Source organism: Sinocyclocheilus grahami, unplaced genomic scaffold, assembly GCF_001515645.1.
Source record: "Sinocyclocheilus grahami isolate Dianchi unplaced genomic scaffold, SAMN03320097.WGS_v1.1 scaffold77.1, whole genome shotgun sequence".
Lineage (NCBI taxonomy): Eukaryota > Metazoa > Chordata > Actinopteri > Cypriniformes > Cyprinidae > Sinocyclocheilus > Sinocyclocheilus grahami.
The window spans coordinates 1,272,715-1,290,161 of NW_015505256.1; the positions used below are offsets into that span (position 1 = coordinate 1,272,715).

A 17,447-nucleotide genomic window follows, 5' to 3' on the forward strand; every position below is an offset into this window, starting at 1 on the left:
CAACCATAACTTCAGGCGAGCAGGCTCAGAAGTTGGGAATACGTGGAAAGTCACCACTCCCGAATGAGTTCGTGCGAGAAAACGTAATCTTTTATTTTGAAGTCGGTTTGAACAATCTGGATAAACGCAAGTAAGTACCATTTTGATTAGCCGTCCTACCTACAATGACTGTGCACTGTGTAAACAATGAGTGACGTATTAGCGCGAGAGATCACTTCCGGCGATTGCGTAAACTACGCCAGAGCGCGTAAACACCTCACGCACTGGATGCCGTGCGCGCGCTCAAGGAAGTTGGACATAGTGGTGTATTAGAGGTAAAAAATTATATAAATACTGTTCGGTTTCTCGCACAAACTGATCGTTTTGTGTCTTAGGACATCAATGTGTTGTTCCGAGCCGCAGGGTTTAATTTGGATTTGTCTGTGCATGTTTTTTTTACTCTCATAGATTTTGTTACCACTGCCATGCATTATACGACTGAGAGACTGCAACGGTTAAAGTTAAAAATTATCATATGTGTTCTACTGAAGAAACAAAGTCACCTACATCTTGGATGCCCTGGGGGTACACAGATAAACATCACATTTTCATTTTTGGGTGAACTATCCCTTTAACAATGGGAAGTCTGGTTCATTTCAGCGAATCGGTTCTTTCGAACAGTTCGTTTCAGAGAAAAATGAATCAGCAGTCTTTACGTCAACACGTCGTCCCGTGCCATTCCGACGTGGCATACTCTAAAACCAAAGCATGTGTTGTTTAAGATAGGCCTATTCTTATTTTTTATTTTACACATATTTATTTATTTAAATGATTTTACTGTAATTTTGTAATTTTACTGTATTGGTTTACTTGTTCTAATTCATTCTGTTGCAGCCATGAATCACTTGATACAAATATAAATAGAGTTTGCATTTACATAGCCTACATTTAAACAATACTTAAATTACTCTCTTAGCTAAAAGGGTTTGCACTTAAAATGCTATTTATAAAAACAACTAACTTTTCGCTCCGCACTCTGTCAAATCCTTGGTTCAGTCTAAATCAGCTCACTCATCTGGGTCTAATTACAAATCGAGATTGTTCGAAAAAAAAAAAAACGGTTCTCGGTAACTGCCCGGACAGATTAAACTCAAATTGAAAAGAATGTGCAACTGATTCATTGAAAAGATACGATTCATTGAAGTGAATCTGATTCTTTCGAAGACTGATTCGTTCATATGTCGGACACAGCAAGTTGTCATATCAATCAGTGCGCGTCTGACGGTACAGTTCCCACTGTTTCCCACTATTGCCATTCCAGTGTAAGTGCATTTATCCCGCCTCGGCACTTTAAAATGTCAGTGTAAAGGCACCTTATAGTGATATGTAGAATATATAGCCCCCCCCAGCACAAAAGTGAAACTCCGCCTATTTTGAAGACCCCGTGTATGAGGAGACAGTCTGTACCGGGTATGGTGTGTGCTTTTGCACGGGGATGTTTAGTACAGAAGTGACCGATAGCTGGACCGACGCCGACTCTCGTTTCTAACTGTAAACACGTGGATAGATCAGCTGTTTTACACTGGAGCTTCACAACCAGAGCTTCTCTGGGCGCGTGGTACAGTTTGACAGCGCGCCTGGTTGATTTTAAAGGGATTAAAGTTGTTTTACTACCTCAGAATGAGTGACCTAGAGGAAGACTTTGCCAAGATTTTAATGCTGAAGGAGGAGAGGATACGAGATCTGGAAAGACGTTTGCTGGAGCGAGAAGACGATATTAACGAGCTAAAGAGAAAGCTGCACAAATGTCAGTCCGTTTTACCGTGCGCGCAGATCGGACCACGGACACACCGCGCGCAGGGAATATCAGCCGAACCGCAGACGCACCAGGATTTATCAAACCAAATCTTCAGGAGAGTTGCCAAATCTGACAGGTGAGATTTCGCAAGTATTTAACATATGCAAGTAATGCTTCAATGGCTTTGCACAAGTCTTGAGTCATGACTTTTAATAGTTTGGCACTTCGTTGACATTACTTGATTTGATTCTATCTGTAGATCATTAAGTGTATTTGAGGTTGACGATTCAGGACATGAATGAAGAAACTCATGATGACAGAGCATCTTTGTGAAGCTTCAGAGAGAGGAGGAGGTGAGGGATATAGAGTGTATCATTGATCTAAAACATCATCACCATCATCATCCTCTCCCAGAGGGCTCTGAGCACAGGAAGCTTCATGCATTATCGGCTTTTAGGGTTTGAACGTGTAGCGCCCAAGAGCCTGTCTCAGGATATTTAATACGCCATTAGAAAGTGCTTTGTTTGACCATATGCTTCCCCTTCCATCAGCCCTATTTTCTGGGCATCTTTGTAGAGGATTTGACTGAACTTTCTAAGGGTTGCTTATTGCTTTAGGCAAAATTGTTATTTTGAAAAATGCTTACAACTAATACACAAGCACACACACACACACATACAGTATATGTATATATATATATATATATATATATATATGTGTGTCCCGCTGACTAGCATTAAACAACTTGAAAGCTCAAAGACCATTTTTTATATAACTCCGACTGGATTCGTCTGAAAGAAGAAAGTACACCTAGAATGCATTGAGGGTGAGTATTTTATATGCTAATTTTCATTTTTGGGTGAACTAAACCCATTAACATGTATTTTCAGAGGAGAATTCCCAGTGAACGGTGTCATTTAATTAAGAAATAGTAGAGACTTTGTCTCCTCAAGATTTGAAAGTGAGATCTTGGTGTCATCTAAAAAAAGAACTGGTGCACTTGTAAGGGTCCCAAAGAGACAAAATGGCGGCAGATGTGAGTCTGTGGCGGAAAAGGGCAGCCACACTAGTCATGTTACAACAGATCCTCTTTCCATCGATCGACAGAGGAAGAACCCTGCAGGAAGAGTTTATAGAGGTGAAATTTAAAGCCTGTTTTTCTGAGAGAGGTCCTTTCAAGGACAGTGACAGTTAAAAAGTGATGGAAACGAGCAGCAGAATGAACGAATCTTGCATTCCTTGTTTGTTATTTTCAGGCATTGTTTAGATGAATTGTTCTTTGTGTATTATTTTTGACTTCTTTAACTATCCAAAGAATGGTAGACATCTGGGTGCTGTTGTAGGCCTTTGGGATCTTTTCACAAGCGGTTTCAGATAGCAAAGATGAGGGTTTGTTTCATGCCCGCCTGCTCATACTGTCTTTGTGTCTCTTTAAGCTTTGTCCTCACCAGTTTTTAGTTTATTAATCAGCTAAAGCTTGCAAAGAGAACATTTCAGGCCCAAAAAAGGCATCCAGATCAGATGCACAACGGTGCTTGGATATAGTCCACTGTTTCTTCAGAGAGTATTATTATCACTTAATTTATATATTAAGAATAGATAGCCCTATATAGCATCCATAAACAGATATCATTGTTCTTAGGCAGGGCTGTGACGTTAAACACCTCTGTTTGTCCTGCTTGTCTCTATAAATAGTTGCATTTTATGTTTGAAAGGTTCTATATAAATAAGGTTTTATTATTATTATTATTATAAAAATCACTAGCCCTCGGATCTTTTCATTGTTCCTGTGTGTCTTTCATAGTTTGCCACCAGAGGACGCCGTATGTCCTTTTATAAACTTAAATACAAACTCAAACATGATGCATCTCTACCAGCTAAGCTCTCCACAGTGGAGATAAATCAAGCTATGTCAGTGAAATATTAGAGGTGACTAGGGCTAACAATTTATTCCAGTGAATGAATATTTCTCAGATAGGTTTAGTTTTAAAGGCAATATCTGTGTAGACACATACGGCAAGTTATGGCATTTGATCATTTCCAGTCATTACTGTCCAAGAATAAAACACAACCTCTCAAAAATAAAGGTTACAAAAGTGGGTGTCCACAGCGATGCCGTAGAATAAATATTTTGGACCACAGATTCCAATAAAGAACCTTTATTTTTAGTTGTCACAATGGAAACCATTAAATAACCTACACTCTAAAAAATGCTGGGTTAAATACAACCCAATTGCTGGGTTTGTCCCTATTTTACCAAGCACTGGGTTGTATTTAACCCAGCATCTTTTAGAGTGTATAGGCTTTTTGAAAACAGTAAAACTAGGGGTCTTCAACAAGGTGTCTGTGCTGGTATAGCAGAGAAATATCAAACCATTCTCTGGCCAACAGAAATGGTATTTTATACATTCTATTAAAATGCCAACATATAAAACAGCCTACGTGACAACTTGCCCGACCTTGTCTTAAAACCCAGAAAAGCCTTCATTATAGTTGAGTTTTGTGTTAAAGTTTGGACTTTCATGACCTCATATCTCCAGGTTTTAGGGATTCTAATTTAATTTAGCTCTTAATTAGGTTTTTGAAACCAATTGCAAGAAAAACTGCTAAAAAAACCCCAGAGAAATTATGGATATTTTTATATAGTTCTACACTATTGTAAAGTTTTTGTCTAAAAAGTTGAACGGTTACCACCTGTACAGAGCTGAACATCCATATATTCAAACTCAAGCATGATTAAATGGGTTAAATACAACCCAGTGCTGGGTAAAATAGGGACAAACCCAGCAATTGGGTTGTTTTGACCCAGCGGTTGGGTTAAATGTTTAACCCAACCTTCTGGGTAGTAACCCAACCGCTGGGTCAAAACAACCCAATTGCTGGGTTTGTCCCTATTTTACCAAGCACTGGGTTGTATTTAACCCAGCATCTTTTAGAGTGTATAGGCTTTTTGAAAACAGTAAAACTAGGGGTCTTCAACAAGGTGTCTGTGCTGGTATAGCAGAGAAATATCAAACCATTCTCTGGCCAACAGAAATGGTATTTTATACATTCTATTAAAATGCCAACATATAAAACAGCCTACGTGACAACTTGCCCGACCTTGTCTTAAAACCCAGAAAAGCCTTCATTATAGTTGAGTTTTGTGTTAAAGTTTGGACTTTCATGACCTCATATCTCCAGGTTTTAGGGATTCTAATTTAATTTAGCTCTTAATTAGGTTTTTGAAACCAATTGCAAGAAAAACTGCTAAAAAAACCCCAGAGAAATTATGGATATTTTTATATAGTTCTACACTATTGTAAAGTTTTTGTCTAAAAAGTTGAACGGTTACCACCTGTACAGAGCTGAACATCCATATATTCAAACTCAAGCATGATTAAATGGGTTAAATACAACCCAGTGCTGGGTAAAATAGGAACAAACCCAGCTCTCCATAGTGGAGATAAATCAAGCTATTTAAGCAATGCCAGTGAATTTTAGAGGTGACTAGGGCTAACATTTTATTCCAATGAATATTTCTCAGGTAGGTTTAGTTTTAAAGGCAACATCTGTGTAGACACATACGGCAAGCTATGGCATTTGATCAATCCTGACTGTCCAGGAATCCCGCGCGAGCGTTCCGTGGAGTCTCCATAGTGGAGATAAATCAAGCTATTTAAGCAATGCCAGTGAATTTTAGAGGTGACTAGGGCTAACATTTTATTCCAATGAATATGTCTCAGGTAGGTTTAGTTTTAAAGGCAACATCTGTGTAGACACTATGGCATTTGATCAATCCTGACTGTCCAGGAATCCCGCGCGAGCGTTCCGTGGAGTCTCGAGCTCCACTCATTCATCACGTCACTGCCCACGAGCGACGCGCGCTCAGCCTCACACGGATACGCTCCTGTCAGAGCTGTGAGGATTTCCGCGGAATTGAGCGCCGATTCTTTCCTTTTCCTTTTTTTACACGGATACACTGAGAGACCGTTTCCCCCAAAGGCTCTTCTCGTTTTTGTTGTCCTGTAGGTCATCTTTAGAGTAGAATAGAAGCTGGTTTAGTGCATAGTATTGCTTTCCTCTCAGTAAAGTTACTAAAAGTGCAGTTCTGGGAGGTTTTGTTCGGTTCAGAAGGGATGATGATGGGGACTTTACGCGACCTCCAGTACGCGCTACAGGAGAAAATTGAAGAACTGAGACAGAGAGACGCGCTCATTGACGAACTGGAGCTGGAACTGGATCAGAAAGACGAACTCATTCAGAAACTGCAGAACGAACTGGATAAGTACCGCTCCGTGATCCGCCCGGCTACCCAACAGGTCCAGAGCCGCCCGGAGCTGCAGGAGCATCAGCGCACCAAACGCCAGGCGATCAGCGCCGAACCAGCCAACGTCCAGCAGCTGAGTCACGTGACCCTGCCCAACGTCCCCAAGAGTGCCAAGTAGGTTAACGCGAAAAAATATAACATTGAAATGATTAAATACGACATCAAAGTAATCGAATAGTAAACCATCGAACGCGTCAATAAAACCATTCAATAGGCCTACCACCTAAAACAATCAATTTAAATTCCACTTTAAACTTTAATACAAAGTAGAGTCATCACATACCACATTATGCTTTCTTTAAAAAGTTGAATTTGTTATTTGACGAATTGAATGTTGAATTAAAGCCATTAAACACCTCATAAAGCTCTATAAATAAATAATTAAATTACCTATGACGTAGCCTACAAATATCACTATACAACAGCAGTGTAACCATGAGGAACAACTTTCTTACAGTATAAAATAAAAAACCACCCAGCTCACAGTTCTCTGTTTTTTTTTTCTTTTTCAACTTTTGAATCTGACAAAATCCATTCCCACAGAACCCAAGGTTAGCTTAAACCAGGGGTGCCCAAACTCGGTCCTGGAGGGCCGGTGTCCTGCAGAGTTTAGCTCCAACTTGCCTCAACACACCTGACTGGAAGTTTCTAGCATGCCTAGTAAGCGCTTGATTAGCTGGTTCAGGTGTGTTTGATTAGGGTTGGAGCTAAACTCTGCAGGACACCGGCCCTCCAGGACTGAGTTTGGGCACCCCTGGTTTAAGCACTGTAACAAGGATGGATCCCTACAAGGAGACAAGAAGCTTCTCTTCAGAAGATGCCTCAGTACACCAAATATTTGCATAGTGTGTCATACTGTGTATTTGGACACTGTATACTGATTTGACATACTGCTTTTTGCATAGATATTATAGACAAGAAAAGAATGCATGCTGTATACTTTACTGAACTCACCAGTTGTTCTTCAGAACATCATCCATAAAAAACGACCGTCGTTTTTGCTAAAATAGTAACTAGTAAATATGTTATTTTTACACAGTTTTTTTATCCACGTATTTCATCAAGTAAACAGTTTTAATGTAGCAACACTAACTGGAGTAACTATGGTATTTTGGCAATGGTTTCCATGGTAACTTTCTTGAAAAGGACGGCAATAACATGGGCTGTGCAGGTTGCACAATTGAAATCATTATGATGTCTGTAATCTCAAAATCTCAAAATTCACAGAGACAAATTCATTATATTTTATTCAAAATGCCATTCATTCACATTTGCAGAAGCATGTCATTGATGACGCTCCAAGAAAGTTGATTTTCCACAAGGAAACATCTGAACCAGGAATAACATGTCCGTACTGAGCAGTTAATAGGAGCATTGATGTGGGAAATACCCAAAGACTATAATAACTGCTTTGTTTAACGGACTGGTCATTTGCTTATCAAAGCAGCATGATGTCATGCAGCAGGTGGATCACGAACACTATTTACATGCTCAACTGTTATTATGCACACAATAGTGTGTCGTGTTGTGTTGTAATTGAAATAGACACTGTCAAGACGGAGGACCTAATCAGACTAAACGGTTCCCCTGGAAGTGAAGGATTTTTGCATTTCAGCCTGCTGTCATGAACACACAGACTCCTAAATTAATTTGCATCTAGTGGTTTGGCAGCAGAGGAACATCATTCTTCTGTTTCTGACCCGCATGCCTCCCCCATCTGCTGTGCATCTGACATTTGCAACACTGCACTAATTTACAATGTAACCTTGTTTTGTACAGAAAAGCCCTTTGAACCATATCGCAGCAGAGTCTTTTCTTCTATTCTGCTTGCATCTTGAGCTGATCAGCACTTTAAGGAATGATTATGAAGATTTAAAAGAAAAAAGCTTTCATAACAGCATGTGTTGGGCTGCCAGATGGGAACGAACTGGCATCAATATTGCTTTACACTTCGAAAGCTCATAATGTGTTGGAAGATGATTCTATATCTTTGTGTGTGGTCAGGGAGATGACTGTTATTTTGGATGAAAATCCATTTATCTTTATTTTGTGTGTCTTTTTTGCTGATGCATTAATGTATCCACTGTCCTGTTGCTTTTTTTTTTTCTTCAAAGTAAAGGCAAATTGTGCTTTCGCCAAAATTCATAATAGGAATCATATTAAGTGACATACCTCGTTCTTTTCTTTCAGTGGAGTGTTTTTGCCATTTGAATGTCACTTACAGTGTCTCTATCTCATAATTGCATCTTGTTTCTTCCTGTTTCTGATTCGTTTTTGCATTTAAAGGGATCATCGGATGCTACATGCACTTTTACAAGTTGTTTGAACTAAAATGTGTGTTAGCAGTGTGTGTACACAACCACTATATAATGATAAAATCCACCCAGTGTTTTTTTTTAAATTTGAGCTTGCGCGATTTCTAAATCGCTTTATAGCACGATTTTCTGCACCCCCGACCTCCCGCAGTATGCTATCCGAACCAATCAGAATGCAGCGCGCCTAAATGGAGTACGAGAACAGAACAGACCGGGCGGGCATGCAAACGTAACGCCAGGTTCACACACTCCGTCTGTGGTGCGTATTTTTTCCGCGCCCATGTTAACGGATCAGAATGTTCACACTGCACGTGATTGCGGTTCGGCAGTGCGCTCCAGGAGCGGTGCATCTGCAGCAGTCATGCTGCGATCGTTTCCGCACGGAATCTATTTCTGCTGTGCTGCACACTCTGAATTAAAGTGACAGCGGATTATTCGCGGTAAAAATTAACATGGAGTGACACGGAAATTTAGTAATTACACCATAAATGCATATTATTAAAGTCTACTGTTTCACAGTCAACACATGGCTTTTTGGCTAGATTTAAAACAAGGAATGCTGCTTCTGCACCGCATACACATACTGTATACGCACTGCAGACGGAGTACATGTGAACTTATCTGAGGCAACGCCACAAAGAGCTCTATGACCAATGCATGGATTTTTTTTTCTCATATGTCTATAGAGACATTTTGTTACACCTTTACTTAGTGATTATTCTGCCTTATGTCTGTTCTAGAGACATGTTACAGCTTTTTGATAAAGCTCTAATTGGTTTTCTTTTGGAAATATGTTTCAAATTCACACTGAATGCATTAATGACTGTAAAGCATGTCTGTGTGTGTCAAAATCGTGATTAAAATCGAAATCGCAAAATTGATCAAAGAAATCGCGATAGGTTTTTTTTGTCCATATCGCACAGCCCTACGTTAGACCCACCCTGAGTGAGCTGTCATCAGTTCTCCATTGTTTCACTGATGGAGCAGATGTAGTCAAGAATGACTCCTAAGCGATTGAGGTGTCCTGTTGTTGGATGTAATAATGTAGCAGTCGTCATTTACTCCTGACATCTGAGCCGCTGAAGACGCAGTGGATTACGTTTGTTTTTGAAGGGAATGCGCCCCGATCTACCTAAATGCGTTAAGAAGTGAGCATAAGATTTTTTAATGAATCTTTGCAAATCACCTTTCCTAATAATGTGCTAATTAGCATACAAAAACATTCAAACCCATTATATAAAAGAGGCATTTGTTGCATGCAGTGGGGACATAATTACTGATTATAATGACTTATACTGTCTTTTTACGCGTTGCGTTGCATTGCATCGTGCCGCGTAAACATAAAACTCTGTCTGCATTTGTGATCGGAGAAATGACAAACAACAAGTGCTACTCCACACTGCCCAAAACTCGCGTTTGAATCATCCGTAGCAAATGATAAAAGAAAACGTACTTACTTGTGTCAGAACTGCCGGCATTTTAGTCTAACGTTACTCTCCCAGGATCAGTAAACAGTCCTCCATAAAATGTGCCGGCGAGCCACAGCACTAAGTTGATGTATTCCCTCAGCAACCAGCACAGATCAGCTAGTTTCGCTTTCACAACGAAGCACACAGCGTCTTCAGGACATGGCGGCAGCGGCAACAATACTACAGTGAGAATAAAAGTTACGCCTTCTTTCTTTGCGTGAACATTTGGGCGGTGTTATGCAAATCGTCCCACATAGTGAGGTAGATATGTGGGGGCGTGTTAGAAAGAGCCGTTTTAGGTAGGCGTGGTTGACTCTTAACTTTTATAAAGAATATCTCTTTGGATTTGAGACTTTAGTCTTTGCAAATTTACAGATCTTCTTTATGCACCAAGAGCTTGTAACACTCCAAAGAGAAAGAAAAAAATGAAATCGCATCATATGACCCCTTTAAGGAATTTTAACCAAACTATGTTACAGATTTTCATTAAGACCCTAAAGAATCATGTCAACTTGTGGAAAATGGGCATCCGATGACCCCTTTAACCTTGCAGTGGGATTTGATACACTTAAAATTATGAAATACCAGACTTTTTTTTTTTTGAAGTCTTGATTGGTATGTCTCTTCTGAACTCATCTCTGACACCTGGGCTGTCTGAGGTCTTTTGAAATATCAGAGATCAGAAGTTCTGCTCTGAAACAGGAATGTCTGCACTGGACCCTTTGTCCTTTGGATATGACAATTCATGACACGCTTCTGAAAACTTTGTCATGTTTCTTTGTGTAGTGGTTAAAGCTGCAAGATTGCAGGTTGGATCTCCGGAAGGAAAGAACCATGAGCCTGTAAAACATGAATGGTAGAAATAGTTTATTTGAGCTTTATTTTAATAACCAAAACTGCTTTTTTATAGATTTAGTTCTAGTTTTAGTACTTATACCTATTACAGGAATTGAAAATGCCAATATGGCTGCAGAGTGGACTAACTTGGGAGTTAGACTTAACCAGACTGATTCAGGTTGATTGTTCAAGGCTGTTCTATTATGACTTTGTACAAAGGTGGCAGAGTCAGAATATGGCTAAAAGCGACCACAACAATGCATTTTGCATTTATAGACATAAGCACCCTGTTGAAAAAAAAAAACAGCATATGCTGGTTAGGTGTGTTTTAAAGCATGGCAGCTGGTTTGAGCTGGTTTAAGCTGGTCCTTAGTTGGTCATGAGCTGGTTTAAGATGGTCTTGAGCAGGAGCTAGTTTCTTAACCAGCTTAGGACCAGCACATGACCAACTTAAACCAGCTCATGACCAGCTAAGGACCAACTAAGCTGCAGCTTAAACCAACTCAAACCAGGTGCCATGCTTCAATGTGCTATATAAATAATTTACATTTTAAATTTAGTTTTTAACTGGGCATCAATATTTTTAAATCTGCAATGCAGTTTTCATACAAAAAATATATATAGGACAGATTATTTGCGGCTTCATTCTGCAGCCTAGAAATAAATCAACTTAGTCATTCATTTGTCTTAGGTAATTATGCACTGTCATGTGCAGTATGAGCTGTTATCTGCAGTCTGACTTTGCTTCCTGTTTTAGCATTCTGCCCAGAAAATGGACAGAACAAACAGAGGAAGATATGGCCATTAATTCATTAGCACACACATCTACAGACAACCACAGAGCTACCGATGGCTTTCCAATGAGGCCAGATTATGTGAATCAATACAGATTCTTGGGACAGTTCTCTGCACCAGTAACAGAATTCATTCAAGTCAAGTCACCTTTATTTATATCGCACTTTATACAATACAGTTTGTTTCAAGGCAGCTTCACAGTAATAAACAGGAAAATAACATAATCATTTAAGGCAAACTTCATCAAATATGAGACAAATTCAAATTCTGCTGTAAAGTTGCTCTAACAAGACAATAGTTTCATCATTCATCTCGAGTGTTTAGTGTTGTTTAGTACAGTTCAATAACTGTAAACTTCATCAATTATGAACGAGTTCAGTTCAGCAACAAGCAGATCTACAGAAGAAAATAGTGTCATTATTCAGCTTGTGTTGGTTCAGTGTTGATTCATTTCGGTTCAGTAACAGTCTTAATGTTGCAAAATTCATTCTCCAGTTTCAAGTATTTTAAATAATATTCATTTGACAAGAAATGTTGCAAGACAAACAAAAGGCCTACTAATAAGAAACTTTTTTGCAGACATTCAGCCATTGTAGTTCCATGTCCACAGCTTTCTCAAATTTACTCTGCTTTAATCCTTAGCATACTTTGTCCTTTTAAGGGAGACAGTCTGTCAACCTGTGTGATGTGAATGTCCTCCTGAAAAAGGCAGTGAGTAAAATTCTAAGTCAAACAGAGTTTGGGATGGTTACAGGATGATTCGGAGGTCATCTGCTGTAAATGAGGCCAGTGATCTCTGTGCTTTTACTGGATGTAAAACATCTCCCATGACTGTTCCTCCATAGAGCCAGTGTCCTCTTGAACACAGACTGCCTTAAAAAATACCACACAAGTCTTGGAGGGATTACTCAGATATTGCTTTGCATGTAAACACCTTTACGGACCTTCTGGTGGCTTATTTGTTATGTCTTGTGTGCATGTCGGTTCATGTTTTGACATGATGTCTTGTCAATTCAAATTCTATTCTATTTGCAGCTGGATTTGAGTATGCACTAGTTATACTGTAAGGCTGTTGCTGTGAAATAGTGTAGCTTGAGATCCCAGTTGTTTGTCTAAATATAATTGGGATTAAAGGAATAGTTCACCCAAAAATTTAAATTTACTCACCCTTAGGCCATCCAAGATTTTGATGAGTTTGTTTCTTCATCTGAACAGAGTTTGGAGAAATTTAGCATTATATCACTTGCTCACCAATGGATCCTCTGCAGTGAATGGGTGCCGTCAGAATGAGAGTCCAAACAGCTGATAAAAACATCACAATAATCCACACGACTCCAGTCCATCAATTAACATCTTGTAAAGAGAAAAGCTGCATGTTCGTGAGAATCAAATCCATCATTAAGGTCTTCTTAACTTTAAATTGTTGTTTCTGGCCTTTCTCCATAATATTGCTTTCTCCAGTGAAAATTATATATTGTCTGAATCAGGAGAGAAATATGCACAGATCAAGTGCAATTTACAAGTGAAAACAGTCTAAAACAGTTTTAAGCAAGTATGTTGTGGATTTTGATATGAGAGAACTGGGGATGGGGTTTTTTTTACTGGAGAAAGTATTATTATAGATAGAAAACTTGTATTTTGGCCAGAAGCAACCGTTTAAAGTTCAAATGGCTTAATGATGGTTGATGGATTAATTTTTTTCTAACAAACAATCAGCTTTTTACTTCACAAGAGGTTAACTGATGGACTGGAGTCATGTTGATTTTTGGAGCTTGTGGATTATTGTGGTGTTTTTATCAGCTGTTTGAACTCTCATGATGGCACCCATTCACTGCAGAGGATCCATGGTGAGCAAGTAATTTCTCCAAATCTGTTCCAATGAAGAAACAAACTCATCTATATCTTGGATGACCTGGGGGTGGGTAACCACTCCTTAACTACTCCTTTATATTGAAAACAAAAGAAGATGTTTGCTGATATGTCTTGCTTCTTAAATATTTCTCCTCAAGACCCTACTAATCTCAATATGATCTCAAATATTGCTCATCAGATTCCTGTAACACCAAATCAACTGAGCGATGCTATTTACTTTTATTTTATTGGTCTTTAATTTTGTTATAATGTATGTCAACAGTTGTCTCTTTTCTTTCTATTTTTATATCTTAAGGTCAATACAATTTTCCTCAGGGTGAGACTGTCCGTGTGTGTTTGAGTCAAATAAAAAATCTCTTCGTAAGGTACTGCAGACATCTTAAAAAAATAAAGGTCTGTTTTTGCTCACGGTGGAGCATGTCTGTGGAATGTAAACACTGTGTGGTTCATAGGTGAGCGTTTGTGGGTTTTAGCAACTAAATCAGAAGACTGGCTGAAGTCCAGGACAACAAGAGCAGAGGAGCTGCTGTCACAGTAATAGGCTTTTTGTTGAGGAATGCTCGGAAATGTAATATAAACAGCGATTATGTCATTTAAAGAGCACACTCCACCATATCAGACCAAGTTGTCCATCCACTAGCACTTGAGCAATTTAATGCCATTAGCAAAACTAAATGGATTTGCAAAAAAATAATGGCTTAAATTGCCCAATGACTTTCTAAACAGGTTTTCAAAATACTCGTCTTCCATTTTTCGGTCAAACAGATCCACTTCAAAATTGTTGTACAAGAGGTTCCGTCTGGCAAACAAAGCAGTGTTTTGAGAGGCACAGTGTTTACACTCTTCATAAGTCAGTCTCTGTAGTGAAGTATTTTATCATGAAAATTAGAGAACAGCTGATTTTTCACAGAAAACTCTTTGGAAATTTCATTTCAGAAAAGGTTCGTTACTTAGTTCATGTGTGGGAGGTTACATTGACTTTTAATTACTTGAAATGTGTGTACAATGTGTGTCTGTGATGCAAAGCTCGTTTTCAGCTAGTCTGATTTTTGTTTGCCGTGACGTCCAGCAGATTTTGTGTATTTACTTTCAGCTCTTGAAATATCCTCTTCCCTTCATCTCTTGTTTTTCTAAACCCACATTCCTTGTGGATTCATTGGATTCACATTGGCTATGTTTGGATTACCGTACTATCATTCAGCTCTTACTGTCTACAGTGTATATAATATGCATAGTGTGCAAATTTTAATACCTGGATGACACACTACATCTGCCAAAATGTGTACAACAGAGTACATTGTATTGGATGCTGTTTCCCATATTGCAATGTGTTTGCATTGCCTTCCAATTTCATGTGATGAATGAAACTGCCAGCCATGCTTAATAATATTAATAGTATCAGCTGTTTTACATTTTTTTCTACTCATAGTTTGATTGAATTGCCAAAAGTTAAGATTAAAAATGATAAGTGGACACCATTCATGTAATTAAATGTGCACATAATCATAATGAGTTCATGAGGTCATATTGTAGTATGACACTGTTTACAGTTGCATAATGCATTTAGTGTCACAACAATTGTTTGAATAGTTGTATTTAGTGTATTCTGAGCAATAACCAGCGAGTTTCTATTTCAGGCATAGTCGTTGTCTTTACTATGTTAAAGAAATGACATGGACCTTTTTAACAATGTTTTCTGCACTGTACAGGTCAAAGGAACTGATAAAGTCAGCTATTCTGGACAATGACTTCATGAAGAACCTAGAGATGTCTCAGATCCAGGAAATAGTGGACTGTATGTATCCAGTGGACTATGACAAAAACAGCTGTATTATTAAAGAAGGGGATGTGGGCTCCCTCGTCTATGTCAATTATACATCATATATGATTTACACAAGCACATAATTTTGACAGAATAATCTCTCAGTAATACACAATAATGGCCTTCTAACATACATGAAATAAATGCATGCAGGTTCAGTAATGCTTCACATTTCTTTGAACAAAAATAATTAGACGGTGCTTGTATGCAATACTTTGAGAATGTGCATGACATGACTTGTTAGCGCATTTAAGCAGTGTCATGAATGAGAGTATGTCCTTAGTCAAAATATATTTAGTCAAAATACATACAAGCATACTTTTCTGTCCATGTGATATATTTTTTTAATCATTGTGGATGTGGTCTATCACTAGTATTTACATATTTGTTTAGGGGGGGGGGTTACAATGCTGTTTCATGCATTCAGAGTTGTTTACACTGTTAAAGAGTTGGATTCTCATGCTAAGCATGGACAAAGTTTCAAAAAACAATTTGGACGTATGACAGAGTATTTCTCTGCCAAAAATCTTCCAGGTTTGTACAAGTTTCGGAGAGTTTTTTTCGATCGTGGCTCTTAATGACGTAAACGAGGGTGGAACTCCTTATATGGGCATTTCTCCCGGACGAATGCGCCCGCGCACGCATCGACCAGAGCAAGAGCGAGATCGCGCCCATCAACGCGCTTCCTCCGGTGGCAGCACTGCATGGGACTTGCTCGGGAAGAATGTCTCCAATCCAAAGAAGTGTGTTTTTGGTTGTAAGGGAAAGATAACTTTGTTCAGCTTACTGAAGAACCCAGCGTTATGTAAACAGTGGATACAGTGTGTCAGCAACGGAGTTTCACAAGTGTGTTTGTTGACGAACGTTTATAAACAAGGCCCAGTTCGACGCTGGATTTGCACATCGTTTGATACTGAAAGATGGAGCGGTCCCAGCTATAAAAGATCCCGCTCATGATTCAGAACTGTAGACGGTAAGTGGAACGGCATCAAATGTCTGTTTTGTTGGCATTTGGCGCCCAAGTGCTCATCACTCTTTAGCTCCACCCACGGCGCGCCTCCAGGAGCTCGGCTTTTTCCGGAGAGAATTGTAGAGCTGTATCTTTCTTTTATAAATATGATAAAACTAAATAATTTTTGGAGATATGAAGGAAGCAGTACTACTCTATAGGTACTCAAGATTAACATGAGATTGGGTGAAACTGTGTGTGTTATGCCCCCTTTAAGTGTCAGTGTTGGATACTCATTTGGAATATTCTTTAAATATTTGATCTTGTTTTGGTGACACCTGCAGAAGCCAGGCTAGGATTGTGTCGGCCCACTGTATCTGAAGTAATTACATCTGTCAATACATCTGTCAATTTCTGTGGTTTAATGAGAGAAAATAGCTGTTCTGTTTTCTTAGGGTCAGAGGATTTTCTCCGTCTTTCCTCTTTATGTTCCTGAGGGAATGGTGGAACACTTGGTTTGAATTAAGGGATTTCGTTAGTCATGCTCCAGAGGTTTGATGCTTTTGTGGTACAAATTGGGCACTTGCCCAACACACTATATCCTGGAACAAGCCAATTAGAAAGAGAGACTAAGTGGATATTGGCTGTATACAGTCCCAGTACACATTAAGGAAAGTTGTTGTTCGTAGTAATAAGACAAATAATTATATCTGTTCTCTCAGCATTGGCTCTGCCACATTCAGTTGTTTGCATAGAAAACAGCAGTTGATCAGCAAGAGCAAAGGATTCAGAGAGAATGGAGATTAGTGGTCGACCGATGGGCATTTTTCAAATATCGGCATCGGCCGATAAGTTTTTCTGCCTGGCCGATGTGTTCGAAGCTTAGGTTAGGTTAACCCTAACCCTAACTTTTATTTTGACGGCGCTGAGAACGGCAGCGCCAGAGCACCCAGTGCTCACATTCTCCCTCTTCATTGTTTGTTGTCGTCATTTAACAGTTCTGCCTAATACAGATAGAAGTCTGTTTAATAATCAGATAGAACTGTTGAAAAAATTAATTAAAAGGTATACAAAAAGTATTATAACGATTGCTTTTATATTATTAGTAACAGAAAGGCAGACATAATGCTTTCTCATTTGTCGTCAGCATTTAGCAAATACGCATATCATTTAAACAAACCTTTAAATTACTAATGAACATTTAATTTCACAAACCTTGCAGACTTAGTCAAATCCAGCTGTGAGATCTTGTGAAGTGTGCATTTGTATATTGCCTGATCATGTGTGCTCTGCGTGACAGTC

The 17,447-nt window shown here is 39.0% G+C and overlaps 1 protein-coding gene across 1 annotated transcript in view; it reads left to right on the forward strand.

The window, feature by feature from the left end:
* The first annotated feature begins 5,736 nt into the window (after positions 1-5,736).
* Positions 5,737-17,447, forward strand: part of prkg1a (protein kinase cGMP-dependent 1a) — a 55,569-nt gene continuing 43,858 nt past the window's right edge. Inside the window, exons 1-2 of the mRNA XM_016273290.1 lie at positions 5,737-6,200; positions 15,084-15,240. Of these exons, the coding sequence (XP_016128776.1) occupies positions 5,896-6,200; positions 15,084-15,240 (462 nt within the window). The 5' untranslated portion in view covers positions 5,737-5,895. The remainder of the gene's footprint in view (positions 6,201-15,083; positions 15,241-17,447) is intronic.